The following is a 26,925-nucleotide window of genomic DNA, read 5'->3' as shown; positions in this document are numbered from 1 at the left end:
GGGAAGACAGCCTTAGAGCCAGGGAGAAAGGTCATTTTAGATGAGGAAGCTCTGGGCTTGGTGCTGTGATCTCAGCACTCAGAAGGTAGAGGCGAGAAGATCTGGAATCCATGCACGTTCAAGGACAGCCGGTCAACATCAGCAGACTTTATTTTACTTTTATGTGTATGGCTGTTCTGCCGACATGTAAGTGTGTGTGCTACGTGTGTGCCTGGTGACTGAAGAGGTCAGAAGAGGGCACCGGATCTTGAAAGAGAAAAAGTAAAAGGAAGTGGCTCAGTCTAGCTTGGCCAGCATTCCTCAGCAGAGCAGGATGAAACATGAAGGCTACAGCTGACTTGATGGAGGCCGTGGAGACCTTGGGAAAGCGGCAGAGTTGGGAGACAAGGGATCACCAGAGGAAGAACAATTAGTAGCCTACCGAGGAGGATTTCTTCAAAGGTGACAACTCCCGGGAGGGAGTTTGAGTAGTCGGGACCATGACGGAGAAAGGGGATGTAAACGGTGGTCCTGGGAGGAGCAAAGGGAGGTTGTGCACCCCACCACTCAGTCAAACACTCAGCGGAACTCAGCTTTCCCTCTGCCCTTCTGCCTTGGCTAACGCCAAGGGTAAAGTAGGGGCTCTGAGAACACCCCATGGCAGCCCCTTCCACCCCAACCCCATAGGAGGGACTGTGAACTCCCGTGGGGGTATAAAAGGGATATAATCCATGCCGATAGTGGTGCTGGCAGCTTAGGTGGAAGTCGCAGGACGGTGGACTGCCGGTTCTGTCTGGATGGACTCACACTGCCAGGCCCCAAGTGGAGCAAGGGGCCCTCTCCAACTCTGTTGTTGGAACAACAGAGACTCTGTCGGCTCTTACTATTCACTTACTTACTCACTTCTTTATTGGCTTCCAGATTGTCCTGCGAGCCTCACTTTGGTTGATTGGTTTTGGGGATTGAACCAAGGGCCTCCGACAAGTTAAGCAGGCGCTCTACCACTGAGCTACATCCCTAACCCCCGGAAAGCTAACTTGAAACTACCCTGTCTCGCTCCATTCCCTGGAATTTAGGCAGTCCGAAATCTCTGACGGTGCCGTCCATATTGACCTCTACATTATCCCTGACAGAAGGGTGTTATGAGGCCATTTTCCCCCACAAAGGGAGAATAAGGAGACCACTAAAACCTGGGTGTTTTAAAAGGCTGCTTTTTCTTCTCTTTCGCCAGTGGGAGGCGCATGGGGCTTGGGTGAAAGCCTGGAGCAGGGTGCAGGCTGGGCGGCGATCGGGCTCGAGAAAGTGCCCGGGTAAATGCCCAATCTCTCCTTTCCTCTCTCGGAGACTCAGGGCTTATAGACTGGGTGGGTCCTCCCACCGACCCCGGGATGTCCACTCGCGTGGCCTGGGGAGGGCGTGGCCTAGGACTCCGCCCCCTTCCGCGGGCTCAAATTGCGTGGCGTCCGCGGAGGCGGGGTCATAGCACAGCGGCGGATCCCAGCGCGGCTCCGGGAGGCTGCGGAGCAGCGGCCCATCTGGGCACTCAGGTAAGGGCGGGCGCGAGGGGACTTCGTGGGCTGCAGCCCGTAGGGTCCTGTGGCCTTCCGAAGTGCTGGTGAGGGCGTGGGCGGTCGTGGCCTGTGCCAGATTCCCTCGGTTAGTTTCGGCCGCAGCCTCCGCCCCCGCCTTCCTGCGGCGAAGTGGGGCTGATTGGCGCCTGCGCCACCGTGTGCGGTGGGGACGCGGCCAAGCGCCGGGCTGGGGCGGGAGACGAGGGGAAACAGAGTCACGTTGGAAAGGGAGGGAGCTTCGTGCGTGAGTGGCACTACTTTCTCTGGCTTCCAGAAAGAATCCCGTCCCTGGCCACGCGTTAGGGACTTGGCCCCGTCACTCTCCACAGAGTCAGCACCCCTCTTCTTCCCCCGCTTGCTGTGTCCAGGGGTCCCGCCCTGGCTGCCTGCAGCCTCGACCTGTCCCAAAATGGCTAGAACCCACTCCAGCGGTCTCCTTCCCACCCCTCCCCCTCACATCCCAAGCCCCTAAAGTGCTCCCTCCACGGGCTCTCCACAGTGTCAGCTTACAAGCCTTATATAGTCCGAGCAGGCTCCAGCGGCCTGCTGGGACCCGGGGAAGGAGGGGGAGTTGGCCCCTGACTCACCCTGCCGCCCTCCTGAGATTCCAGGTTAGCTTGGGCCAAGCAGTGCCAATTAGCCCCACAGCCCACCCCTGGAGGAGAAAAGAAGTCGAGCTTGATGAGGACTTTCCTCACCCTCCCGGTAGCAGGGGGCAGGGTGGAGAACTTGCCTGTTGCCTGTGAGGTCTGCCTGCCAAACCCGACGAGATACCTGCCTCCCAGTGCCTGTGTGTGCTGAGCGGCCGCCTGTGCTTTCCGGTACCTGGGCAATGCTAGTGATGAGATCTGGACCTGCCTGCCAGTTTGCAGTGTTGATCTCCCCTTTCCTCACAGGAACAGACACCATGGATTCCTTCAAGGTAGTGCTGGAGGGACCAGCACCTTGGGGCTTCCGGCTGCAAGGGGGCAAGGACTTCAATGTGCCCCTCTCCATCTCTCGGGTGAGCCTAGACTGAGGAACGGAATCCCCAAGGGTTCTTGGGTGCTCATGTTTCCAGGAAATGATTGGAATGGCAGGAGCATTCTGGGGCCAACGGGACAGGGACAGGAGTATCCTAGTCCAAATAGACACTTATTCCAGGGAGTACCAACTAGGTAGCTAGTAGAAGAGGAGCCCCCGCCCCCCAGCTTTCCTGCTTTGACCTGGTACTCGGTGCCATCCCACCAAGTTCCCTTGGCGATCTGTGAGTGCCAAGGAGAAACCGATTCTGCAGTATGGGATCCTGGCTGATGTCTCCAAGAAGTGTCTTAGCTTGAAGAGCAGCGTGTGGAGCCAGATGCCAAGCAGCACCTAGCTTTAATGTCACTGCTACCCAAGGATAGCAGTGGTCATCCTTTGCCAAGGGACAGAACTTGGAGGGACGGAGGAGCTCACTCAGCAAGTCCCTGGCAGAGCAAGGATATGAATTGAGGCACAAAACGGCTTTTCCATTCTGTAAAGTTAAGGAAGAGGATCTCTTCCCAAGCTGAGCGTGGACCCAAGTCTCTGTCTGTTGGTTCTTGTCAGGCTATAGTGACCTTAGACCCTAAGCAAAGGTGTAGTGAGGCTGGCCTCTTGGATTCTTGTTCCCATTCCTCTGTCTGATGTGGGGGTGGGGCTGGAGCTGACTCCTCCCTGTGGCAGGGGGATTGCCTTATAAGCCCAAGAATGCAGCCCCAGCTGGGATGGCCAACAGTGGCTAGTTAACAGAACCCAAAAGGGTTGGCCTAGGTCTAGGCCTCTGAGTCCCATTGGTGGGCCTCTCACCTGATCCATCCATCAGTCATCTGTGTCAGTAGGACTTAAGGCAAACTTTGTGCCAGAGCGCCTGAGGCAGTGCGCCAACTTGGTATCTCTGACTGACCTAGAGGGTCAAAAAGGGGGCAGGGACTTCCTGCCCTGATATCCGCCTGCCTAGGAAGGCCCACCCAGCCATGGAGTAGGCAGGCAGCTGTGGGCAGGAAACCGAGGGCAAGCCCAGCCCAGAAGGGCCTGAGAATTTCCCAGCACTGCTCAGCCTGAGAGGGATGTCCAAGCTGCATCTCTGTGGGAGTCAGACATGGTGGCCAGGGCAGGCAGGCGTTCAGACTGCATTCTCCCCAGGATCCTTCAGGGTAGGCAGGCATACAGGCTATCTTCTTCCTAGGACCCTTCCCTGGGGCTGTCTTGGAATCCGCCCCAACCAGCAGGGTGACTAAGAGCAATGGACCCTTCCCCCACGCATGCATCCTACATCTTCTTCCTCCCCTCTGGGAAAGTGCTGGCCAGTGTGGTGTAGGTTTTGGTTTCTTCGTCGGTAATGATGGCCTCTGAGATGTTGCCTGTTGGGGGCACTCTGGTCCCTGGGCTCCTTTGTCAGCAGCCTTAACATGTGGGTGGGGCCACCAGCTGAGCCCTGCCCTGGAATGGGGCCCTGATGGGTGGGGTGGGCTTTTCTAAATTGGGCCAGCCAGCTCGCTATCCCTCCCCTGACCCCGGAGTAGAGGGAGGTAGGAGGGGCTAGGGCTGGCTGTGGGCCCAGGCCTGGAAAATGAGGTAATGTCTGGGATTTGGGGGTTGGGCTGCTCAGTGGAGCTCCCAGGCTGACTCACCCCCATCTGTAACACTGTCCAGTCCCCTGCCTTCTCCCTCCTAATCTCACTAGCCACCTTTCCCAAAGGGCCCCCCATGCTGCCTTCTCCCACTCTGCCTGCTGTCTGACCCCTCAAATGCTTCCTCCTGCCTCCTCACTCCTCCACTCCTTTAGGGGCCAATTGCTCCTCCTCAGAAGACCTCCCTACCTCGGTCTCACCCCGCACCTCTCAGGAAGCAGCCTGTATAGGAAGGAGTGGCTAAACCAGGTTTCCATGTATCGGTGAGGTGACTCACCGTGACCATGCGCAAGTCACTTCCCCTTTGGGGTGTCACTTCCCTGTCCCCATTATAAGGCACTGATGGGAGTGAAATAAAGGTGAGCGGGACATGAAGACCCCAAATTAGCTAAGGCATGAAGGAGTCTCTTTTCAGACAAGGTCTGGAATTGAACTGCCAGTCCTGCTCAGTGTGCCCGAGTGTTGGCATTGTGTGTGTACAGTGCTAGGCTTGGTACCTAAAGTCTTTTTTTTTTAATTTCTTTAAAAAAAGATAATTTATTTATTTTGAGACTGGGTCTCTTTATAGTCTTGGCTGTTGTGGAATTCAGTATGTAGACCAGACTGGCCTCTGCCTCCTGAGTACTGGGATTAAAGGAGTGTGTCACTACCGCCCAGCTCCCCAGAGTCTTTATGGGAAGCTCCCCTCACTTGCGACCCCCTGCACAGCCTAGCTGCCCTGTTCTGGTGGAGATTCAAACCTTGGCTGCAGCTCTTGCTGGCTGCATGACTTGAATTCAGGTGTTGGCGGTGCTGTGTCTTTTCTGAGTGTGAGCAGGGTGTGTCCCCAGACTCCTCTGCAAGCACGCTGGGAGATGCGGTGTCAATCCTAGGTGTTCTGGGAGTTGCTATTCTTACCGGTTGTTAGCAGGTAAAGAAAGGGCTGTGACTCACCCTCTCTCTTCTCTGCTCATCTCCCCTTCAGGCACAGAATAGAGCTGTCAAGTCCAGCTCCCCCTTCTGTCCTAGTGTCTGCAGTCTGAGTCAGAGACTGTCCTTAGCATCCCCAGAACCTCTCTGCCTTCCCTCTGCTTCAGTACACACTGCATCAGCTCACCTGAGGAGCCCGCTGGGCCTCTGATAGCCTGCACCCCGCTTTTCCTACTACCTGTGAAGTGTAAACTCGGCCTGCTCTATGTGGTGGCAGGCCCTTTGCCAGATGGCTGAATGGCCCTTGATTTCAGACCTCTGGATGACTACCATGTCTCTGGTTCTTTTGGCTTTGAGTTGGGAATTTTCTGGTTTGGGTGGCAAATGAGGGAATGTAGTGGGCCTGGTGGAATGGTGGTCACCAGCACTGGCTGACAAAACAAAACAAAGAAAAGAGTATGCAGCAGTGAGAGCAAGAGTACATGGATGAAGGCCTTCAACCCCTGGGGAAGGAGCCTCCAGAGCAGACCAACAGAGACCTCAAAGGCTGTGGTCCTAGCTTGCAAGTGTGGCCTTTAGCCTGAAGGTAGCTGTCTGCTAGCTGTGTCTGGACTGTGAGGGGGGGCGGTCACAGAGGAGAACAGACAATCAAGCCATGGAATGGCCAGTTGTGCAGCTTGGGTGTGCGTGTGCCCATGGGCCTCTGACCTTTCCTCCCCCCAGCTCACTCCTGGGGGCAAAGCTGCACAGGCTGGCGTGGCCGTGGGAGACTGGGTGCTGAGCATCGATGGCGAGAACGCAGGGAACCTCACACACATTGAGGCCCAGAACAAGATCCGTGCCTGTGGGGAGCGCCTCAGCCTGGGTCTTAGCAGGTACTGGGGGGGGGGGGGGAGGGGTGGGGGATGAGCCAGGATGAAGGGGTGAGGGCATCTCTGGTCTGGCTCACCTGCCGTCATTCCTTTCTCTTCTTCTCCAGGGCCCAGCCTGTTCAGAGCAAACCACAGAAGGTAGGTTGTGCGAGCAATATTTAGGCTGAGAAAGGGAGGGGCTTGAACTAAAGGGCTGGCCTGCCCTCCCTGACCCAGCCTTGTGGTACCCTCTTCCTGGCTAAGGGCAGAGGGCAGGTGCCAGTATAGGCAATATGTGGGAACTGAGAGTGGAGTTAGGAGCTGCCGCACGGTCTGGGCGCACACGTGCCTGCCTGTCTGTCTGCCTGCTTCTTTCCACGAGCCTGTGCTGTGTGTGCCTGCCCGTCCTTGGTCTCCGTTGGCACAGAGTGGGTTGAGTTCATCACTTCCAAATGGGCTCCTTGAAATCGTAGTTACCCCTCCACCCTTAGCCTCTGGCCAGATGTGTAAGTGGAGCTGGACCTGTCACTGTCCTTGGTGGTGGTGACTCTGCTCCCACCTCAGCCCCCACTCCCACCCACCCTGCCCGGCTCTGTCTCTGCCCAGGCCCTGACCCCTCCCGCCGACCCCCCGAGGTATACTTTTGCACCAAGCGCCTCCCTCAACAAGACGGCCCGGCCCTTTGGGGCACCCCCACCTACTGACAGCACCCCGCAGCAGAATGGGTATGTCAGCCCCGCCCACTCGCCCACTCACTCCTGTCTGTGGTCCACACTGTCTAGCCCTGTCACAAGCACACACAAGCTGCCCGCTACTGCTCAGTCTGTGCTGTACCCCAGCCCCTTAACCGTGTGGCAGCAGTCCCTGGCGGCTGGGTAGGGCTGTGGGCATAGAGCCCCACCTAAGGCTGTTGCTCTTGCACAGGCTCCGCCCTCCTGGGCAGTCTGGGGTTGGGATGTGGTATTGGGCCGGCCGAGTCTCAGACACTCACGGCCACCTTGCCTCCCTCTCCACTGCTCTGATCTCCCCCCCTTTCTTCTCCCGTGTCTGTCCCTTTATTTGTCTATCTGTCTTATTTCCTTCACAGGTGCAGACCCCTGACAAGTCAGTGAGCCCCCTCTTCCTCTCACTTTTTTCCTTCCTTTCGGCACCTTGGGTGGTAGCCCCTCCCTGCCCTGGCTACCCTCCTCTTAGCTCTCCTTTCCCTACCTACCCACCTATCCAGCAGGGCCCTTTGCCCCACCCCCTCACCCTTCCCCTCTCTCACCTGTCACCGTAACCCCTGCACATCAGATCCTGGGAGGGGCTGCCCCTGGTGCTCACCCAGAACCAGAGGTTCTGAGCCACACCCTTCCCACAGACAGTTGCTCAGACAGCTGGTCCCAGATGCCAGCAAGCAGCGGCTGATGGAGGATACCGAAGACTGGCGGCCACGGCCGGGGACAGGCCAGTCCCGCTCCTTCCGCATCCTTGCCCACCTCACGGGCACAGAGTTCAGTAAGTGCTGGCCCAGGTCAGGGCAGACTCTCTGGGCCTTAGCCTAGGCCTGACTTTGCCAGCACTCGAGGCTGGGTGACCGTTGTTTCTCTTGGTCAATGCCTGCCTCTATCCTCTCAGTGCAAGACCCGGATGAGGAATACATGAAGAAGTCAAGGTAAAAGTGTGGGCACTAGCCCCTCTCTCTAACCTCCCACTCTTCCGTTCCAGCCACTTGCCCGCATCTGCTCCCGGCCCTCCCCTGCCAGGGCTCTCTTCTCTCCCTTCCATCTTTCCTTCCCTCCATCCTCCCTGCCTCCCTTCCATCTCTCCTTCCTTTTACTTCCTCCTCCTCCTCTCTCTCTCTCTCTCTCTGCCCCTCAGGGAAAAGTATGTCCTGGAGCTACAGAGCCCACGCTATACGCGCCTCCGGGACTGGCACCACCAGCGCTCTGCCCACGTGCTCAACGTGCAGTCGTAGCCTGGCCATTGCCAGCCTGCTGCCCTCTGCTGTCCTTTCTCTGCTACTCCCTCCCAGGGCACCCCATTGGTGCCCCAAGCTTTGCCTACCGCTTTCATGTTCCTGACCTGAACCTCCTTCTGGCCTGGTCCTGGCAAGCCCGCCTGGCACAGGGCCTGGCTTCGTCTGACACTGTCTTCCCTCTTGGCCCTGTGGTACTACTGTCTGCCAGGTCTGCACTGCCTTGAGCATGAAAATAAACGTTCTCAGCCCTGCTTCCTTTGCCTCTGTCTTCTGTCTTGTTGGGTCTGGTTATGTTTTGCATACGGGATGTTAAGTGGTTTAGACTTGGCGTGGGTCCTATGGTCTGCTTCTCGGTGGGAGGAAGTACCTAACAAAGATGATGGTGCCTTATTGTGGTTCTCCCGTATGAGAGGAGACTCAAAGGCTGCCATAGGCGCAGGAGCCCCCGCCCTGCTTCCACGCTCTACACAGCAGACCTACTCTAACCTACTTGGGGGAAGCACCCCTTCCTACCTGTACCCTGGAGGGACCCAGAATCCATTCCAGCATCTCTCATGCCCTCATGCTTTATCCATGGGGCCAGCACAACTGAAGTTAGGGGGTGGGACCATGCCCAGAGCCTCAGCCAGGCAGGGCCTTGAATGGCAGATCTTGCAGCCAGGTGCCCAGGACAGAAGCCCCAGCCCCAGCCCCAGCCTCAACTATACCCCAGGAACCCTGGCCTGGTAAGAAAGTGGGCTTGGGTCTGAAGAAGGGTGGGTAGCCTCCACGATCATAGGGGTGGTGGGCTTTTGTAGGCGACCCTGGGCTCTACCCTCTGCACTTTGGGCTCCCTGAGTACCCCTCTGGATCTACTTTCCTTGGCTGTCAGGCCCCACCACCCCCAGCCCTACCAGCCGCCCACCCTGGGCTGTGGACCCTGCATTTGCCGAGCGCTATGCCCCAGACAAAACTAGCACAGTGTTGACCCGGCATAGCCAGCCAGCCACACCCACGCCTCTGCAGAACCGCACCTCCATAGTGCAGGCCGCAGCTGGAGGGGGCGCAGGAGGGGGCAGCAATAATGGCAAGACTCCCATCTGCCACCAGTGCCACAAGATCATCCGGTGAGTGGTCCCCCCCAACCCCGGCTTTCCTGTGCCGCAGCCTGATCCTGGCTTGCTTTATCCACCTGCCATACCTCGGCTGCTACTCTGAGAGAATTAAGAATTTGGTTGAAGCAGGGTGGGATCTAGTGTGGAACCTCAGATCTTTTTAAATTTATTTTGCTTTTTGTATGGGTGTGTAGCCCATGTGTGTATCTGTGCACCACTTGCATGCCTGGTGCCCACAGAAACCTTTAGAAAAGGATGTTGAATTTCCTTGGAAAACTGGATGGAGTTATAGAAGGCTATGAGCCTTCATGTGGGTGCTGGGACACAAAGCTGGGTCCTGTGGAAGAGCAGCAAGTGCTTTTAACTGCCAAGCCGTCCCTGCAGCCCCCAATCCTCAGGTTCTTAATCCTACACTTCCTACCACACGCACACCAGTCTGTAGCAGGGAGAGCAGGGAGGTGCCAGCGGCACTCTGAAGCTGTGCCTCTCACTTTGCCACACTCTGGATAAAGAAGGCCTCCCTGTCTGCCGCTTCCCCCTCACGCTTGGGCTAAGCTGCTGCTCTCAGAACCAATAGGCCACAGGTACCTCCCTCTGTGCACTGCTCCCTGGAGCACAGCCAGTCACACAGTCCTTCAGAGCCAGATTCTAGAACCTTCCTAGTTGGCCCTGGTGGGATGCTCTTGTCTCCCATCAGCCCTTAGTCAAAGGATATGTAAAATATCCCCTCCATTTCTCTAGGGCCTCCAGGCCCCTGCTCAGTCAAAATGGAGCAGGCAAGCAGGATGGTGTTCACCAGGGTCTGTTGAAGATTCGTCTTCGCAGTGGACAGTAGTCCCCCAGGAGTGTCTTGGTAGTCTCAAGCTCCCTCTCAAACCAGGGCACCAAAACAGCTTCCATCGTCAAGAGAGGTTGCCCTTATGTTTGGTTCCTCTTCTGTATGGAGAGACTAGGCCTGTCTTCCTCCTGGAGTATCTACCTCATTTGCATTCATGCTCTCTCCTTGCAGGGGCCGCTACCTGGTAGCGCTGGGCCACGCATACCACCCTGAAGAATTTGTGTGCAGCCAGTGTGGAAAGGTTCTGGAAGAGGGTGGCTTCTTCGAGGAGAAGGGGGCTATCTTTTGCCCCTCCTGCTATGATGTGCGCTATGCACCCAGCTGTGCCAAATGCAAGAAGAAGATCACTGGAGTGAGTGGGGCTGGACGAGGGCGGTGGGCAGGAGGGTAGGTGGGCAGGAGGGCGGTGGGCGGTGGGCAGGAGGACTGTGGGCGGTGGGTGGTGGGCGGTGGGCAGGTGGGCGGTGGTGGGCAGGTGGGCGGGCAAGAAAGTAAACATTGAGCTTGTCAGCGTTGTTCAGTGTGGGGCTCTCAGCATGAATCTCCAGGATCCTAACCACCTGACAGCCGAGACTGTAGTTCAGTGGTGGAGACTCGCATAGCATGTCCAAGGCCCTGGTTCCATTCCGTGTACAAACAGCCTCATCAGGCATGGTGACATTTGCTTCTAATCCCAGCAATTGGAAAGCAGAGGCAAGAGGATTATGGGTAATAGGCCGGTCTGGGTTACATGGTGAGACTCTGCCTGGAGAAAACAAAAAGCATTCTAGTAATTATTATTCTTTTAAAGGCTGGTGTGTGTGTAGACAAACACAGGACAGACAAAACACGCATGAAAGGAGGAGACACAGACACGCAGTTCCCACGTGGGTGCGCTTTAATGGGGGGGGGACACGATAAGGGACAGGTGTGCAAGAGAGCGAGACCTCGTGGAAGCTCGCCTTTTAACGAGAAGTGCAAGGGTACCTGGGAGAAATGTCCTGCACCTGTGCGCGCCCGTGCGCGCAGGTGTCCGTAATCCAGGAGGAATCTGGGAGCTGTAGTTTCCAAAAGGAACAACAGTAATAGCTTCAGTTTATACCAGCCTGGATCCATTTTTTGTTTGTTTGAAATGGGGTTTCTCTTTGTAACAGCTCTAGCTGTCCTGGAACTTGTTCGGTAGAGCAGACTGGCCTCAAACTCCTAGATCTGCTTGCCTTTGCCTCCTGAGTGCTAGGATTAAAGGTTTGTTATCACCACCACCCAACTAGCCAGGATAGTCTTAAAAGACCAACCTTTTTTTTTTTTTTTTTTTTTAATTTTGGTGTATTTCTTTTATGGGCGTTGAGTGCTTTGCCAGTATATATGTGTGTGCATCACATTCACTCCTGGTGCTCTCAGGGCAGAAAGACAGTGTCCCCTGGAATTGGGAGTTACAAGTGGTTGCGACCTACCATGTGAGTGCTGGAAAACCAAACCAGGGTCCTCTACAAGAGCAACAAGTGCTCTTAACCACTGAACCACCTCTCCAACCTGAAAGAGTTAGAGAAAAAAAGTAGATGGCTCAGGGGTTAAAAGCACTACCTGCTCTTCCAGAGGTCCTGAGATCAATTTCCAGCAACCCCATGGTGGCTCACAGCCATCTATAATGAGAACTGATTCCTTCTTCTGGTGTGCAGTCACAACACTGTATACATACTAAATAAATAAGTCCTTAAAAAAAAAAAAAAAGCCAAGTGGTGGTGGCGCACACCTTTAATCCCAGCACTCAGGAGGCAGAGACAGTGGCTCTCTGTGAATTCAAGGCCAGACTGTCTACAAAGGGAGTTCCAGGACAGCCAGGGATGTAAGATGCTAACTTCAGGCACAGCCAAACACCATGGTCTCCCGAGTTTGCCTGTTTTTACTTTTGTTGGCTTGATTCATTCCCGGCATGCTCTTCTCTGGAGAAGGTTTCATTTCCCCAGTTTAGCTCTGCAGTAGAGACACCACCTCAGCCCTACTGGTACCTGGAGGTTCTGATGCTGCCGCTCATCGGCTTAGCTTGAGTCACGTCAAGTTCCCCTAGTCTTGATTGCCTGGGGCTGGAGTCTGCCTACCCCTGTAGCTGTCAGGTGAATCTCCATCCTGTTGAAATGGACAGGTGGCTTGGAGCTCCATCTGAACCATGGTGACTGAGGGATGGGTAGCGCCCTGAAATACATCAGGCTGATGTTACCCTAAGAAGGGAAATGGCTGAGACAGCTGCTGCTCCAACTGGGACTGCATTCGGCTGCAGTAACAGAAAAGACCATTGCACTGCTAGAAATAGGGTTATTTATTTCAGTCAAAAGAATTCCTGGGCTAGAGTGATGCTCAGGGGTGCCTGGTATTATATAATGCTTGTTAGGTGACTTCTGAGACCCAGGCGGGAGAAACAAGGCAAATACCGTTCTTTTAGTGGGGTAGGGTGTGCTAGGATCAAGCCTACGCCTTGCATGTAAGGTTTTGCATTTGAACCCAAAAAATACAAACTGACTTCCATTATTGGCTAGAAATACTATCCGTCCCCCTTGACTACATGGGAAGTAGGAAGCCCAGTGTGCTTGTCACATTAGCTGGCCATGGGGGGAGGGATGTTGGTCCCGGCCAGACCCCATAGGTACTGGTGCTCAATTCTCCTACATAAAGTAGCATCACTTGCATGTGACCGATGCACGTCCTCCTCTATACTTCAGCCCATCTCTAGATCGCTTATAATCCCTGATAAAACAGAAATGTAATATAGAAAGTTGTTACACTGTATTGTTTAAGGAATAATGACAAGAACAAGAAGTAGCATCTATACTCAGGAGGCAGAAACAGGTAGATCTGTTTTTGCGGCCAGCCTGGTCTATAGAGTGAGTTCAGGGCAGCCAGGATTGTTACACAGAGAAACCTTGTCTTCAAAACAAAGAAACAAAACAAAAAGTAGGTGTCTGCATCTGTCCAGTTCAGGCTTCCCAAGTATTGTTGATTCATTGTTAATCAAAGCCGCAGACTGGACTTGAGGGCTCTGAGGGCCACTTGTGCTTTGGCTCTCCAGTCTGGGTTGCAGCTGCCAGCAGAAGTGAAGGGAGTGTTCAAAGCCACGAGCAACCAGCCCAGTGTCTACTAATGTACCACGCCGAGACTGGAAGATAACATGCCAGTACTTGAAACATTTGATGCAAACCCTGTTTGTCCCTCAAAGGCTAAACACAAGAGCATAACCCAACCAGGTTTTCCCTGCACAAGCCTGGCTACCCTCAAAACATGACTTGAGACTTCATTGATATGTGTAGCCAGAGTGTAAACCTGGCAGGCAGGTCTAGCCTGTGACCCAAGGGGAGCCCACTCCCAGGTGCTCTCATTGGGGAAGTGCGGGGACTGTAGGTGTCCTGGGCTCAAGGGGGGGGGGAGCAGAACAGGTAAGAGTGGGTTTCTATTCTGCACTATAGAGACTGAGACCTGGAAAGGGGTAAGAGTACGAAGTTGAGAGCTGGGCGGTGGTGGCGCACATCTTTAATCCCAGCACTTGGGAGGCAGAGGCAGGCGGATCTCTGTGAGGCCAGTCTGGTCTATAAGAGCTAGTTCCATAGTTCCAGGACATGCTCCAAAGCTACAGGGAAACCCTGTCTTGAGAAAACAAACAGAAAGTGTGATGTTGAGCCCAGAGCCACTCCAGTGTCAGATTTTCTGCCAGCTTGGGCTTCTCTGCTTTCTGTTTCCTCCTCTCTGGATACAGAGGCAAGGCTGCTGGGTGTGGCCAAAGAGTTCCCAGTGTGACACTCAGATTAGTGAGGAATAGAGAACCCTTAAGAACTTCACCCAGAGGTGGCCTGGGACTGAATGGTAGGTAGACTGAGGCTACTTCATTTTGTTGTCCAGCCATTCTCAGCATGGACTCGTAGTCCAGGATGCCTCTTGGGCCTTGGCCAAGGTGTCCACATTCCAGCTAGCCCCAGATCAGAAGAGGAAGAAGAGACGGGAGGCACCCATCTTTAAAGGGTGCTGTCAGTCAGCCCTTCTGCTGCCAACCTGTTAATCAGAACCCAGTCAGTGACCACACCGAGCTGCAAGGGAGGCTGGGAAACACAGCCTTTATTTTGGATGGCCACATACCTTGCAAAGGAGTTTCATCAGTTGCCTGAAAGGAAGGAACTTACCCTACCAGGGATAAAAGTGTGACCTCATCAGTCTTCCGGGTGTTCCAGTAAGGACCCTAAATCCTCCCTGCTCCTGACTCCACACCCACACGCAGGACTCGGAGAACAGCACAAACCTCAGATGATGTCAGCATTGTCAGAGTAGGGGGTCTACTGCTGGACACCTGGCACAATCTAGGGGTAGCCTGACAGCTCTGTTCTTGTCCAGTCATGGACTTTACTGCTCGCGTTCATGCGGCAGCCCTCCAGGCTCTCCGTCTTCTCAGAGAGCTCCAGTCCCTCTCCCGAAGAACCTTGGCATCCTAGATCCTCTTAGCACCGCCTTCTTCCTCAGCCTGGATTTAGCTGTCACTTCCTCACAAACCTCTTCATCTTCCTCTTATTTTTCTTTTTAATGGCATGTGCACCCGTGAATGAATGCAAGTGCCCTTAGAAACCAGGGGAAGCATGTCAGATGCCCTGAACCTGGAGTTACAGCTGGCCTAAAATGGGTGCTGGGAACCAAACTTTGGTCCCCTTTAAGGCAGTACATCCATTTCTCCAACCCCAGGAATACCTTTTAATTAATTAATTAGTTAATTTGTTTACTTATTTATTTGTTGAGACGGGGTTTCTCTGTGTAGCCCTGGCTGTCCTAGAACTCACCCTGTAGACCAGGCTGGCCTCAACCTCCGAGATCCACCTGTGTCTGCCTCCTCAGTGCTAGGATTGAAAGGCGGTGCACCATCACTGCTCTCCCCACCAATACCTTCTCTTCCCATCAGACCGCTCCACAGTCACCTCACTGTCCCGTGTCCTTTGTCCTGTCCTGCACCCCTTGCTGTGGACTCTGAGTCAATAGCAGAACTGTTTGATTTAAGGACTGTGCCCCATGGTGGAAGGTGGTCAGTAAACACTTGTGAAGGCCAGCACACGTGGGCATTCCCTCAGAGAAGGCCACAAGCAGAAGGACAGTTTGTGTCTCAGGTGTCGTTTGAGAGGGGGAGGGATAAGTGGACGGGGGAGTGAAGGCGGTCTGATCTTCAGAAAGCTTTGGGGGGAGGGGGGGAACCAGGGCAGTAAGGTGCCAGACACAGAGATGACTAGGCTGTGTAGTTTTGTAGAGTACAAATGTACTGTCATCTCAGAGCTAAGATGTCCCCCAGAATTATGTTTGGCATGGCCACGCTTGTATTTCTGAGTCCGTGAGCATCATTTGCAGATCTGGGCTAGGTATAGTTAAGTGGTAGAGTAGCCTAGCACACGAGAGGCACCAAGAAAAACAAAAGGTTTTGCATCATTCGCACTGAACCTGTCAGAACCACCATTTGAATCAGTTCAGGTAATCCCCGAGTGACCCAGGCTCCACTTGGACCCATCTGGCTTATAAGAACCTGGGGTCTCTGGCTGCAAACCTGGGGTCATTTTCTAAACAGTCCAACAAGAATGGGTTCAGGTACTTAGTTCCCAAGATAGGTAGCCATGTTTTACAAGAGGATAAAGCTCTTGCCGAGTGCCCCTCCACAGCCTCTGGCTGAGGTGAACTTAACAGTTCCAGGATGACCAGTCTGTCCCTGAGGAGAGCTCATCCTCTGGGGCCAAGTTCACTGAGGACCCACAGTGGGTTAGGCACCGTTGGAATAGATCCATTCACAGAGTGGGTCTTCCTCGTCTAAGAAGGATGAGGGAAGAGGGAGGGTGTCAGTGAAGTAAATGTTCCAGGATAGGAGAGGCCCTGCCAGTGTGGTGTAGGAAAGGTGACTTGGAGTGGTCACTGGTGTCAGAGTGGGCTCTGTGGGGAGAATGACTTCTACACAGAAAGTCAGAGTTGGGGAGACTTCAGGTGGAGAGGACCTGTGTGGGTAGAAGGATAGCTGGGATGTAGCCCCAACAATGGTGTGCTTGGCGTGTCAGCGACAGGCAAAAGGCTGGTGTGGCATGATGGGCGTGTGAGTGAGGGGAGGGAACAGGACAGGCCTGACTGCTGGATCCTGTGCAGGGCTTGGCTTTTCTTAAAGACAGGACCTTCATAAGCTGTGTAGGCCATTTGAACTCTGTACCCAGCAGGCCTTTGAATTGTCACCAGGCTGGGTGTGTCTCAAAGGTGGACCCTTCGGTACTCACTGCTGTGGGGTATGAGAAAAAGGGGAATTTCGAGTCAGACGTGGTGGCACACACTTGAAAACCCACCCTCAGAAGGTGGAGAAGAGCTTCAGGAGTTCAAAGCTCGCCAGGGTTACATGAGACAACTTAAAAAATAAAACAGAGGAGGTGGATTTTGGCCTGAACAGATGGAAGGCTTGACTGTGGGAGGAGCAGGTTTGGGATGGAAAGTCTGGAGCTGTTTGAGACATGCAAGTCTGAGGAGACCTAATACATGCGGACTTGGAGAGTTGGCAGTGGCTCTGGGAGCTGTACATATGTAAATGTAATATTTCACGCAGTGCGAGGGCCCATGCCAGCTTTCCTGTGTTCTGGGGGCTGGGCTGAACCTGACAGCGACTGTGGCCTCTTCCAGGAGATCATGCATGCTCTGAAGATGACCTGGCACGTGCATTGCTTCACCTGCGCTGCCTGCAAGACACCTATTCGCAATAGAGCCTTTTACATGGAGGAAGGGGCGCCCTACTGCGAGCGAGGTATCCGGTGGCCTAGGAAGTCGAAGAGGGCCCGGGTGGGGGGGCATTGTGACTATAGACCCTCTTTTCCATGACCCCATTACCAGACTATGAGAAGATGTTTGGCACGAAATGTCGAGGCTGTGACTTCAAGATTGATGCTGGAGACCGCTTCCTGGAAGCTCTGGGCTTCAGCTGGCATGACACATGCTTTGTTTGTGCAGTAAGCACACCCTTCCTCCCACCCCACACCCATCTCCTGCCTGCCTGAGGGATGAAAGGGCCTCTCCCACTCCCCCCAGCCTTGTGTGACTGGACCTTCATTGTCCCCAGATCTGTCAAATCAACCTGGAAGGAAAGACCTTCTACTCCAAGAAGGACAAGCCCCTTTGCAAGAGCCACGCCTTCTCCCACGTCTGAGTGCCTTCCACATACTGTTGCCGCCCCACCCTGCCTGAGGGGTGAGAAATCGAGAATGATCACCCTCAACATTTCTGGGTAGGGCTGGCAGTGGTTGTCCCAGCCCCAACTCCTGGCCGGATCCTGGGGTTCCCTGAATCCTGTTTCACCTTCTTCACAATCCCCTTACTTCACTTCCTCCACCATCATCACTCACTGGTACTGGCCATACTAGGCCCGGTTCCAGTGCTACAATAAACCTGTATCTAGCTGTCTGCCTCCCCCTTTGCATGTGAAATGGTAGGACTTCAAGCAGAAGGAGGGTGGGGGTTAAGAAAGTTCTTGGAGCTGAGCCTCTTGTGAGTGTCTAAGCTGCATGGTCACTGGGAAGAAGGTGCAGTGTGGACCCCATGTGCTGGGCCCAGTGCCCACAGCTGGGAAGGAAGCCGCTGGTCAGGCCTGCCTTGGAGGCTAGAGTACATAGCTGGGGGTGGGTGTGCAGATGTGGGGCATGGCCAGCAGTGACTACCAGGTGAGCCCGCGTGTCATCTGCTGGAGAGGGGAGCCAGAGTGCCAGGCTCAAGCCCTAGATGGGAGTCTGAAGTGTCCGAGGAGGTTCCAGGGAAAGGCAGTGTTGAAGACGGGACCCCATGACAAGCCGCAGGGATCCCTGGACAATGTTGCTAGGAATCCAGTATGTACCAGAAGCTACCTACCCATCATATGATCGTCCCACCCACCTTGCCAGGTGCCTGCAATTCTTTTTTTTTTTTTAACTTTATTTTATATGCATTGGTGTTTTGCCTGCAGGTAGTCTGTGTGAGGGTGTCAGATCCTCTAGAAGCTACAGACAGCTGTGAATTGCCACGTGGTTGCTGGGAATTGAACCCAGGTCCTCTGGAAGAGCAGCCAGTGCTCTTTAACCATTGAGCCATCTCTAGCATATAATTTTTTTTTAAGGCAGGGTTTCTCTGTGTGGCCCAGAACTCACACTGTAGACCAGGCTGGTCTCAAACTCAGATTCCATTGCCTCTGCCTGCTGAGTGCTGGGATTAAAGGTGTGCACCACCACTGCCTAGCTTTTTTTTTCCTTTTAAGAGTTATTTTTATGTATGAACGTTTGCTTGTATGCATGCATGCATGTATGTATGCATCTTGCATGCCTAGTGACCCTGGAGGCTAGAAGAGGTCATCAGATTCTCTGGAACTGGAGTTTAGATTTTTAGCTTCCTTTCGGTGCTGGGACCCAGACCTCAGTCCTCTGAATGACTCCTGAGCCTTCTCTCCAGCTTGATGCAGTTGTTCGTTGTTTGGTTTTTGAGACAGGGTCCTTCTATCTAGCCCTAGAGCTCTATGCTGTCCTAGAGCTCTCTGTGTAGACCAGGCTGGTCTCTAAGTCACAAAGATCCACCTGCCTCTGCCTCTGGAGTACTGAGATTAAAGGTGTGGGCCACCATGCCCACCCAGCCTTGTTTGTTTTCTGAAACAGGTTCTGGCCTGGATCTCATTGTCTCCTGGCCGGCTTGAACTTAAGTTGGTTCTCCTGTCTTAGCCTCCCCAATGCATCATGACTTATCTGTTACACCCTGGGTCTCTTGGTTACCTTTTTTTGTTTTGTTTTGTTTTGTTTTGTTTTGTTCTGCTTTGTTTTTGAAACAAAGTTTAATGTATCCCAAGGTTGGCCTTGGATTTACTACGTAGTCCAGGGAAGATCTTGAACTTCATGGTCCCCCATCTCTACTTAAGTGCTGGGATAACGCCTGATTTTATACAATGCTGGGAATCGAACTCGGGGCTTTGTACATCATAGACAAGGCGAGGACTCTATCAACTGAGCTGTAGCGTCCAACCTCGGTTACTCATTTTCTAGATGAGGCCCAGAAATGTTAAGACATGTAACCAAGGTAACCAGTACAGCCTCTGGACCAGGAACAAAGCTGGCTGGATTGCTCTAAGACTGGTTGGTACTGAGTTATGTTTGTAATCCAGTTCTCCTCCAGGAAGCCTTCTACCCTGTGCTATTTATGACTTTTTGGTTGGTTACGTTTTTTTTTTTTTTTTTGGTTTGGTTTGGTTTTTTGAGACAGGGTTTCTCTGTGTAACAGCCCTAGCCGTCCTGTCCTGGAACTAGCTCTGTAGACTAGGCTGACCTCGAACTCACAGAGATCCCCCTGTCTCTGCCTCCCGAGTGGTGTGTACCACCATTGCCTGGCTCATTTATGGTTTTTAAATTTATGTGTATGGGTCTTTTACCTACATAGATGTATGTATTCCACTATCATGTGTAGTGCCTGTGGAGCCTGAAAGAGAGCTTTGGATCCCCTGGAACGGGGGTTACAGATGATTGTTCACGCTAAGTGCTGGGAATTGAACCCCAGTCCTCTGGAAGAAGCAGCAAGTGCTCTTAACCACCAAGCCATCATTGCTGCTGTATTTGATGGGTTTGGGTGGATTTCCATAGAGGCACATCATTCCCCAGGGGTTCCTACTTAGTGCTGATGCCCTCTACCATTCTAGAGGGACTGTCATCTCCTGTCTCAAACCTGAACAGGTGAGGAGCTGAAGAGGGGACTCAGGTCAGAACAGCCTAGTGTACTCACGGCATGTGCTTTTTGCAGGGCAGGGCGGGGGGTCCCTGTCTTAAGTACCTTCAGGATGATCCCTTTTTACGAAAACAAGGTCTCAGAGGGCTGGTCTTTGCTCCTGCAGAGTCTAGAACATCTGCCATATAGAAAGTAAATGTTTGCTTAAGGAGCAAAGTGTTAAGGGTGTTTAGAAGATTGTTCTCGGAAGCAGCTGAAGATGCCCGCTAGATTCACCTTAGCTTCAATTCAGGAGTGAACGTGGGGCAGGGGCAGGCACTCAATATAAATGCTTGTAATTAACACCTGGGGAGAGCTGAGGCCCAGGCCCCAGCAGGTAACAGCAGAAGTGAATCAGGTAGGATGTGTTAGTGTTTCAACACAGACATGCTGAGCATATTAAACACAGCATCTCTTAGTTCACAGGGAAATGTACTCTCCTGTTTCTCTTGAACTGTGAAGCCCTCTCCGTCCATTCTCAGTTTCCATGGATACCAAAGAGCAAGAGCACAGGGTGGGTGGCAATTGTTGCCAGGCGCCCTTCTGGGGGTAGCCACCCCTTGTCCTGAACACAGGGCCGCCATGTCCTCCAAGCAGGGAAGCCAGATTTGCCAGATAGCAATAATGTGTGCGCGTTCACGTGTTTCGTGTGGAAGCTGGTTTTTTAGTATTGGCGGCTGCGCTTTATTTTTTTTAAATCCTGTTTTAAAAATAATAAATGCCAGCCAGATCCAGTGTGAGGATAGCTAGGGACTCGGCACAGAAAACGGACAAGGGACCTGAAACGGTAACACAGAACTGGGCACAAAAAGCAGAGGGAGCCGCCAGGGACAGCATGACAGCCTGCAGGGCACCCCTGCAGGACCGCCACACAGGCCAAGAGCATGTCCAGAAGTTGCCAACAATGTCAACCAGGCAGATAAGGCCAAGGAGTCCCCGTGGTATTTCAAAACAAGGTGACATTTGCCAGATCAGTTTAGCAAAGAGCTGGGCCCCTGCCAGAATTAAAGAGGAACAGGTGTATGTGTGGAGAGCATGCAGACAGCTCTTGAGAGGCTTGCGGGAGTGTGGGGGGTGTAGAGGCCCACAGTCAGCTAAGCACAGGATAAGGGTAGGGAGCAGAGGTGTGACTGAAGACAGACAGCTAGAGGGCTCACGAGGGACGTGACGAAAAGCAGTGAGGGCCACATCAGAGGAAAGCTGAAGTAGGGGAGAGAAATACCAGACACTATCAAGCAAGTGCTTAGGACCTAACTACTCTGTCCTGTCACCTGTTAAGAGTGATGGTTCAAAGCCCGGTGATGGCACACGCCTTTAATCCCAGCACACTTGGGAGGCAGAGGCAGGCAGATCTCTGTGAGTTCGAGGCCAGCCTGGTCTACAAAGGGAGTTCCAGGACAGGGTCCAAAGCTACAGAGAAACCCTGTCTCGAAAAACAAAACAAACAAACAAACAAACAAACAAAAAAACAAAGCCCGGTGGTGGTGGCGCACACCTTTAATTCCAGCACTCAGGAGGCAGAGGCAGGCAGATCTCTTTGACTTCGAGTCCAGCCTGGTCTACAAGAGCTAGTTCCAGGACAGGCTCCAAAGCTACAGAGAAACCCTGTCTTGAAAAACAATAAAACAAGAGTGATGGTACAAGCCAGGCATGGTGGCATAGGCCTGGAATCCCAGCATTCTGGGGAGCGGAGAAAGGAGGAGGGTGGGAATTCAATGGCAAACTGCTGCAGAAAGCTAGGCAGGCCAGAGCTGTATGTTAAGACTGTTTAAAAACCAAGAAATGGGAACCTAGGCTCAGAGAGGCAAAGATGGCACATCCAGAGCCAGCCAGAACGGCAAGAAACCGCCATTCTATAGCCTAGAGGTGCAGGGATTTCCCACTGAGCTCCTGTACCTCCCCCCACCCTTTGATAGCCTAGTGCCCCCCCTCCCCCAGCTCCGAGATCACCCTGTTCCCAAGCTGGAGTGTGAAGCTGTGCGACTCGAGCCTACACTTGGAAATGAATGTCTTTATGCCAGGCAGGAGAGGCCGTTAGCTCCCTTGGAGAGAGAGCAGTGTCCCCAGCCAACAGGGCAGAGTCCATAGCAGGGGTTGGCGTGGGCAGCCAGTGAGAGAGGGGCTTTTTCCTACTTTGGGCAACTTGAACTCCTTTGCAGTCAGCAGGGAGGGGTGGTGGCGGGCGAGGGACTGCTTCTCCAGAACTAATGCTTCTCTGCTGCCCCACATGGCCTGGGTACACACAGAAGGCTCACATCCGCCTCTCTGAGCCTCGCTACAGGAAAGGAATGGAGGCAGTAGGCTAAAGGGCTTGGTGGCTGCCCACCCTGAAAGCAGCAGGTACAGAGATCCACAGCCATCCTTGAAAATATTGAAAGGGGCCAGGTGGGGGTGGCACACACCGTTAATCCCAGTGCTCAGGCGGCAGAGACAAGAGGATTTCTTTGAGCTCCAAGAGTTCCAGGACAGGCTCCAAAACTACAGCAAAATCCTGTCTTGAAAAACCAAAAATAAATAAATAGAGACTATTGGAAGGGGCTCCTTACCAATGGGAAGAAAGAGGCTTAAACTGGAGTCCAAGATCATCATAGTGGGAAGCAATGCTTACTGGCTCAGAGCCAGGAGAGAACTCAGGACACCTAGTGCTTGGGAGATTTCAAGAGTAGTCCAGGAGGACCCAGGACCTTTTGCTCAGCCCTGGGGCCATTAGGTCAACTCAAGTTTCAGCCACTGACAAAAATGACCAGTACTTAGGGACTGTGTAGATGAGGGAGAATTATTGCTAAAATTCAAACTCACTTAAAAAAAAAATGGAGATAATTTTCCAAATCTAGCTGGTGGCTTCAGCCATGGCAGATGCTGGATACAGTGATGGTGGCTTACTCTTCCCCTTAGCTCTGCTTCTTCATGGGGTCCATCACCAGGGCACAGCCAGTTACACTGAACTGACATGGGTCACAGGTCCCGAGGGTACAGGGAAGAACCCAGAGATAAAAAAGCAGGAGCAGCGAGGAGATCTGAGCGCAGATAAAGGGCCCTCCGCAGCAGGGACCTCTGCGCCTTGACTCGTTCCCACACCTCTCAGCCTAGCTTCTGGGACCGCTGAGCGATGTTTAGTCCACGATCGAGGAAATCCCTGTGCTGGGGAAGGAGTGAGCGTGTGTGTTGTGTTTGTGTGCTGTGCCATGCTGAAGCCACACGGACTTTGCCACTCCATTGTGGGCCTCTCGGCAAGTCACTGCCCCAGCCGTCAACTCACCCAGAGCGCCTGGTGTATTTTTGCACTTCAAGTACTTCCTAGATAGTGTTGAAAAGAACCAACTAACTAGCCACACTAGATTATGCCCCAAGGCTCTCTAATCCTAGTTACAAGAGTGGCTGAGGCAGGAGGATCACAAATTCAAAGCTTGCCTGGGTTAAAGAGTGTATTTCAGGCCAGTTTGGCCGACTGAGTGAGACCTTGACTTTAAATTAAAGGATCAGGGCTGAAAGATGGCTCAGCAGTTGGGAGCACGATGACTCCTCCAGAGGACCCAGGGTTCACTTCCCAGCACCCACAATGACACTCATAATTATCTGCAGTTCCAGCGAGTCCAACACCCTTAACAGATGTACATGCAGGCAAAACACAAAAAAATGCATACAAAATAAGAATAAATGCATTATTTAAAAAATTAAAGTCAGGTATTTTTAATTAAAAAAAGGAATAAAAAGGGTCATATATAGCTCAGATCCATCAAATTACCAGTAGGCAAATCTGTGGGACATTTTCTTGATTACTAATTGATGTGGGAGGACCCTGCCCACTGTAGGGGTGCCACCCTTGGCAGGTGGTCCTGGGTTGAATAAGAAAGCAGGTGAAGAGAGTTAGGAAGAGAAATTGAGCAGCACCCTCCATGGCCTCTCCTTCAGCTCCACCCTCCAGGTTTCTGCTCTGACTTCCCTGCCTATTGGATTATAACCTGTGCAATGGAATAAACCCTTTTTCCCCAAGTTGCTTCGGGTCACGGTGTTTTAGCACAGCAAACAGAAAGCTAACTGTCTCTTTCAGGGCTGGGGGGTGGGGCAGAGATCACACTGAAGCCAGACACACATGAGTGAGGTGGGCATTTGTGCTGTAGACCCTGCCTCAAAGCAAAGCAAGCCACATATGGACGCTTCAGATCCGCCTAAGGTCACACCAATGGCAGGGCACCTTTGGGTGAGGACACTAGTGTTGTGAGAAGTAGAGCTGATGTGCTTGGCTCAGAGCTAAGACACTGGGACGATGCCTGGGAAGCGCTAAGTGTCTCAAAGATGAGGGGGGTCTGGAACTCAGAAACCACCTAGATGTGCTAGGTAGGATCTTAAGGGGCAGGATGAGGCCAGGGAAGCCTCCTCCCGCTGATGCTAGAAAGTCCTGTAGCCCACAGGCTCCCCTCAGTGTTGAAACCTCTGAAAAGTGTGGGGGAGCATAAAGTGAGAGGGAGCTGGAAGGTGGGGAGGAGGGCAGGGCTGCCAGGAGGAAGGGCAGGGGTTCCCATGCTCTAAGTTGCCATCCAGGCCCATTTTATCCAGCCAACAGCCTCTTAAAAGGCAACACAGAAGGGGGATGTGTTCTAGCCACAGGCACACAGCAAGGAGCTGGTTTCTGAATCTGGATCCTGCCTCTTCTCATCTTTTCCATTCTAGGGACCCAAAAGCCATGAGACCAGCCTCCTAGTGTGTGTGGGGAGCTCCGGGGGTGGGAGAAACTGACTTGTCAGTGATGTGAAGGGTGATCAATGCCAGGGGTGGCAGACAAGAAGCCTGGTGGGAGGACCTCCAAAGTGCCACCCACCAAGACTGGGTGTGGTTTTCAGGGGCAACTTAGTGGCTGCAGGGAGCAAGGTCTCCCAGGGGTGAGCAATGGCTATCCTCTCCCGCAGATACAGTCAAGGAAACAGCTCCACTAGAAGGCTGAATTGGTAATTGAAAATGATGACCTTGGCCAGAAAAACTCTAAGAAACTTGGTGACTGGGGTAAGGAGGAAACTCCTTGACTTACAAGCAGTGGAATGCTCCATCCTTTGAAAATAAGAAAAGCAAGATGGAAGGCTGTGGGATTTACCACTACAGATTCTTTTTTCTTTTCCCCTTCAGTGCTAAGGAGCTAACACTGACTGGACATGAACTCTTCAGCTCACTCAGCTGTATCTCCAGTCCTAAAACTGCTTCATTTCTGGGTTTTTTGTTTGTTTGATTTTGAGACAGGGTCTCTCTGTGTAGTCGGACTGTCCTGGAGCTTGATGTGCAGACCAGACTGGCCTTGAACGTCTGAAGATCTGCTTGCCTCTGCCTCCCAAACGCTGGGATTAAAGGCTTTTGCCACCACCACTCCAGGCTTTTGTTTTTGAAACAGGGACTCTTGTAGCCCTTGAGCTCCCTATGTAGTGGAGAATGTTCTTCCTGCCTCCCTCACCTAATGCTGGGATTACGGTCACCATCATGCCCACCAGGCCTGAGATGGCAAGCCAAATACGCTGACTTAACGCCTACAATTCCAGCTTTCTTACCCAGCGTTTGAGGCCAGCTTGGGTTATAGTGTAAGCTCTCTCTTTAATAGCAACGAAAGCTAAACAAGGGCCAATGGGATAGTGCAGCTGGTACCAGTACCACGGCCAGGTGACCTGAATTACATCTGTGGAACCCGTGGTGGAAGGAGAGAACTGACTCCCGAAAGATGTCTTCCCACCTCCACAGGAAGGCTGCGGCACATGTGTGTGCCTGTACTCACACACACACACTAAGACAATTTTTTTTTTTTTTGAGACAGGGTTTCTCTGTCTAGCCCTGGCAGTCCTGGAACTCACCAGGCTGGTCTAGAACTCAGAGATCGGCCTGACTCTGCCTCCCACGTGCTGGGATTGAAGGTGTGTGCCACCACCACCCGACTAAATAAAATATTTTTTAAAACTAAACAGAATGATAGATACAGATGGGAGGTGAAGTGGGCATGGCTAGAGACAGTTGGTAGTCTGGTGGGGAGGCGGGGATCTGAGGAAGGAGCCCCGCATGGTGTCTGCGGGGTATGAAATGAACTAAGCAGGAGGCTGGGGAGACAGGAAGGGTTGGAAGCAGGAAGAAGCAGGAAGGGGCTGGGGCCAGAGATGCCTATGCCTAGACCTGCACCTAAGCCTGCAAGCCTCCTCCCTCGCCAGGAGGGCACTCTTCACGCGCGTCTAGTGATACAGCAAACTGAAGCTCTGTCCTTGCCCTCGTCTTGAATCCTCACTGTCTCCTTCTGCCTTCAGCACTGTGTTCCACCTGCATCCAGGGCCCAGGACTGACCATCCCTGAGGCTCACTGTAGATGTGAGAAACTGCCAGCGATAGGGGTCCAAGGGTATGGTGGGCACCCAGCACTCCTGAGGCAGGGGACCATGAAATGCAGAGGGCTTTTTGTTTGTTTGTTTTTGGTTTCTTGAGACAGGGTTTCTCTGTGTAATTATCCTGGAACTTGATTGGTAGACCAAGCTTGCCTCGAACTCACAGATCCACCTGCCTCTCTTCCCGAGTGCTGGGGTTAAAGATGTGTGCCACCACTGCCTGGCAAAACTCGGAGGTTTTAAAGCTTCCCCTCCCCTCTGTCCAATTCCAAACATTGCCGTGAATGTACCTACTGGCTTCTGGATATAGATGATTAACCACATCAGAACCAGGAGACCCACAGCAAACCACCACCCCCTCTTCACAGACTAGCCCCGGGCAAAGCTTGGCAGGATCCTTGGTCCTCTGGTCTACAGGAGTGTCTGGAGGCCATTTCTGTGCCTCCACTTCCCCATAGGAACTTCTCTGAGGCTCTGGGCCTTCTGTGCTCAGAGTTTTGGGAAATAAAAGTTTGGAAAAGAAGACGTGATTTCCTGGATACCCCATCCAGGAGGCAGAAAATGATTGATATGGTAAGGCATGAGCTAGGGTGTGGTGGGAATGACTGAGACAGGTCATGGGCAGGAATGGAAGGAAGGGCTAGGTTTAGGAAGAGGGACCAGAGTGGGGTTCAGACAGAGGGTGTGGTGTGTGGTGCTAAGCAAGGGCCTTTAGCTGGGACAGAATGTGCAGTTGGCTCTGGATGGCCTTGGAAGTGATGGTGGTGGAACAGAAAGAGTCCTTAGAGAGGAAGTGGGCTATTGACAACCCAGGCCTGGCTTAATGGGGTACTGAATTTGGGGCAGGGATAGGGTAAGGACCAAAATGAATTTAATATAAGGTGGGATGGACCCGGGAATGGCGTGAGGCTAAGCTAGAGTTAAATGAATCAAGGGGTTCAATGGACCAATTATTTTGTGAAGGCAGAGAAGGATGAACCTGGGCCTGGGTAGGGCCTGGAATCTTGGTGGGTTTAGGGCT

The 26,925-nt window shown here is 53.0% G+C and overlaps 1 protein-coding gene across 4 annotated transcripts; it reads left to right on the top strand.

Moving 5' to 3' along the window:
- Positions 1-1,397: 1,397 nt before the first annotated feature.
- Pdlim7 (PDZ and LIM domain 7) lies at positions 1,398-17,247 on the top strand. Of its 4 annotated transcripts, none has more exons than XM_050144144.1 (13): positions 1,399-1,526; positions 2,447-2,553; positions 5,816-5,967; positions 6,072-6,102; positions 7,031-7,047; positions 7,304-7,440; positions 7,561-7,597; positions 8,561-8,628; positions 8,775-9,009; positions 10,007-10,187; positions 16,478-16,598; positions 16,685-16,800; positions 16,911-17,247. In XM_050144144.1, the coding sequence occupies exons 2-13, from the start codon at positions 2,458-2,460 to the stop codon at positions 16,995-16,997; spliced, it is 1,278 nt and encodes a 425-aa protein (XP_050000101.1). In that variant the 5' UTR covers positions 1,399-1,526; positions 2,447-2,457; the 3' UTR covers positions 16,998-17,247. The 4 variants fall into 4 exon arrangements, with proteins under 4 accessions (XP_050000103.1, XP_050000102.1, XP_050000101.1 ...); XM_050144143.1 differs by lacking the exon at positions 7,031-7,047 and adding an exon at positions 6,550-6,668; XM_050144146.1 differs by lacking the exons at positions 8,561-8,628; positions 8,775-9,009; positions 10,007-10,187; ... (1 more) ...; positions 16,685-16,800; positions 16,911-17,247 and adding an exon at positions 7,804-8,154 and having other exon boundaries at positions 1,398-1,526.
- The last annotated feature ends 9,678 nt before the right edge of the window (positions 17,248-26,925 follow it).

Source organism: Alexandromys fortis, unplaced genomic scaffold (genome assembly GCF_014885135.2).
Source record: "Alexandromys fortis isolate MF-2015 unplaced genomic scaffold, M_Fortis_MF-2015_v1.1 scaffold_1, whole genome shotgun sequence".
NCBI classification, from domain to species: Eukaryota; Metazoa; Chordata; class Mammalia; order Rodentia; family Cricetidae; genus Alexandromys; species Alexandromys fortis.
The sequence above is the reverse complement of the archived record's forward strand: the minus strand, read 5'-3'. Positions and strand labels throughout refer to the sequence as shown.

Bases quoted from the DNA above. Each gene is read 5' to 3' on its own strand.
- Pdlim7 (XM_050144143.1), top strand. From the start codon at position 2,458: ATGGATTCCTTCAAGGTAGTGCTGGAGGGACCAGCACCTTGGGGCTTC. The intron at 2,554-5,815 runs GTGAGCCTAGAC...TCCTCCCCCCAG, and splicing joins TGCCCCTCTCCATCTCTCGG to CTCACTCCTGGGGGCAAAGC. The intron at 7,441-7,560 runs GTAAGTGCTGGC...CTATCCTCTCAG, and splicing joins CCTCACGGGCACAGAGTTCA to TGCAAGACCCGGATGAGGAA.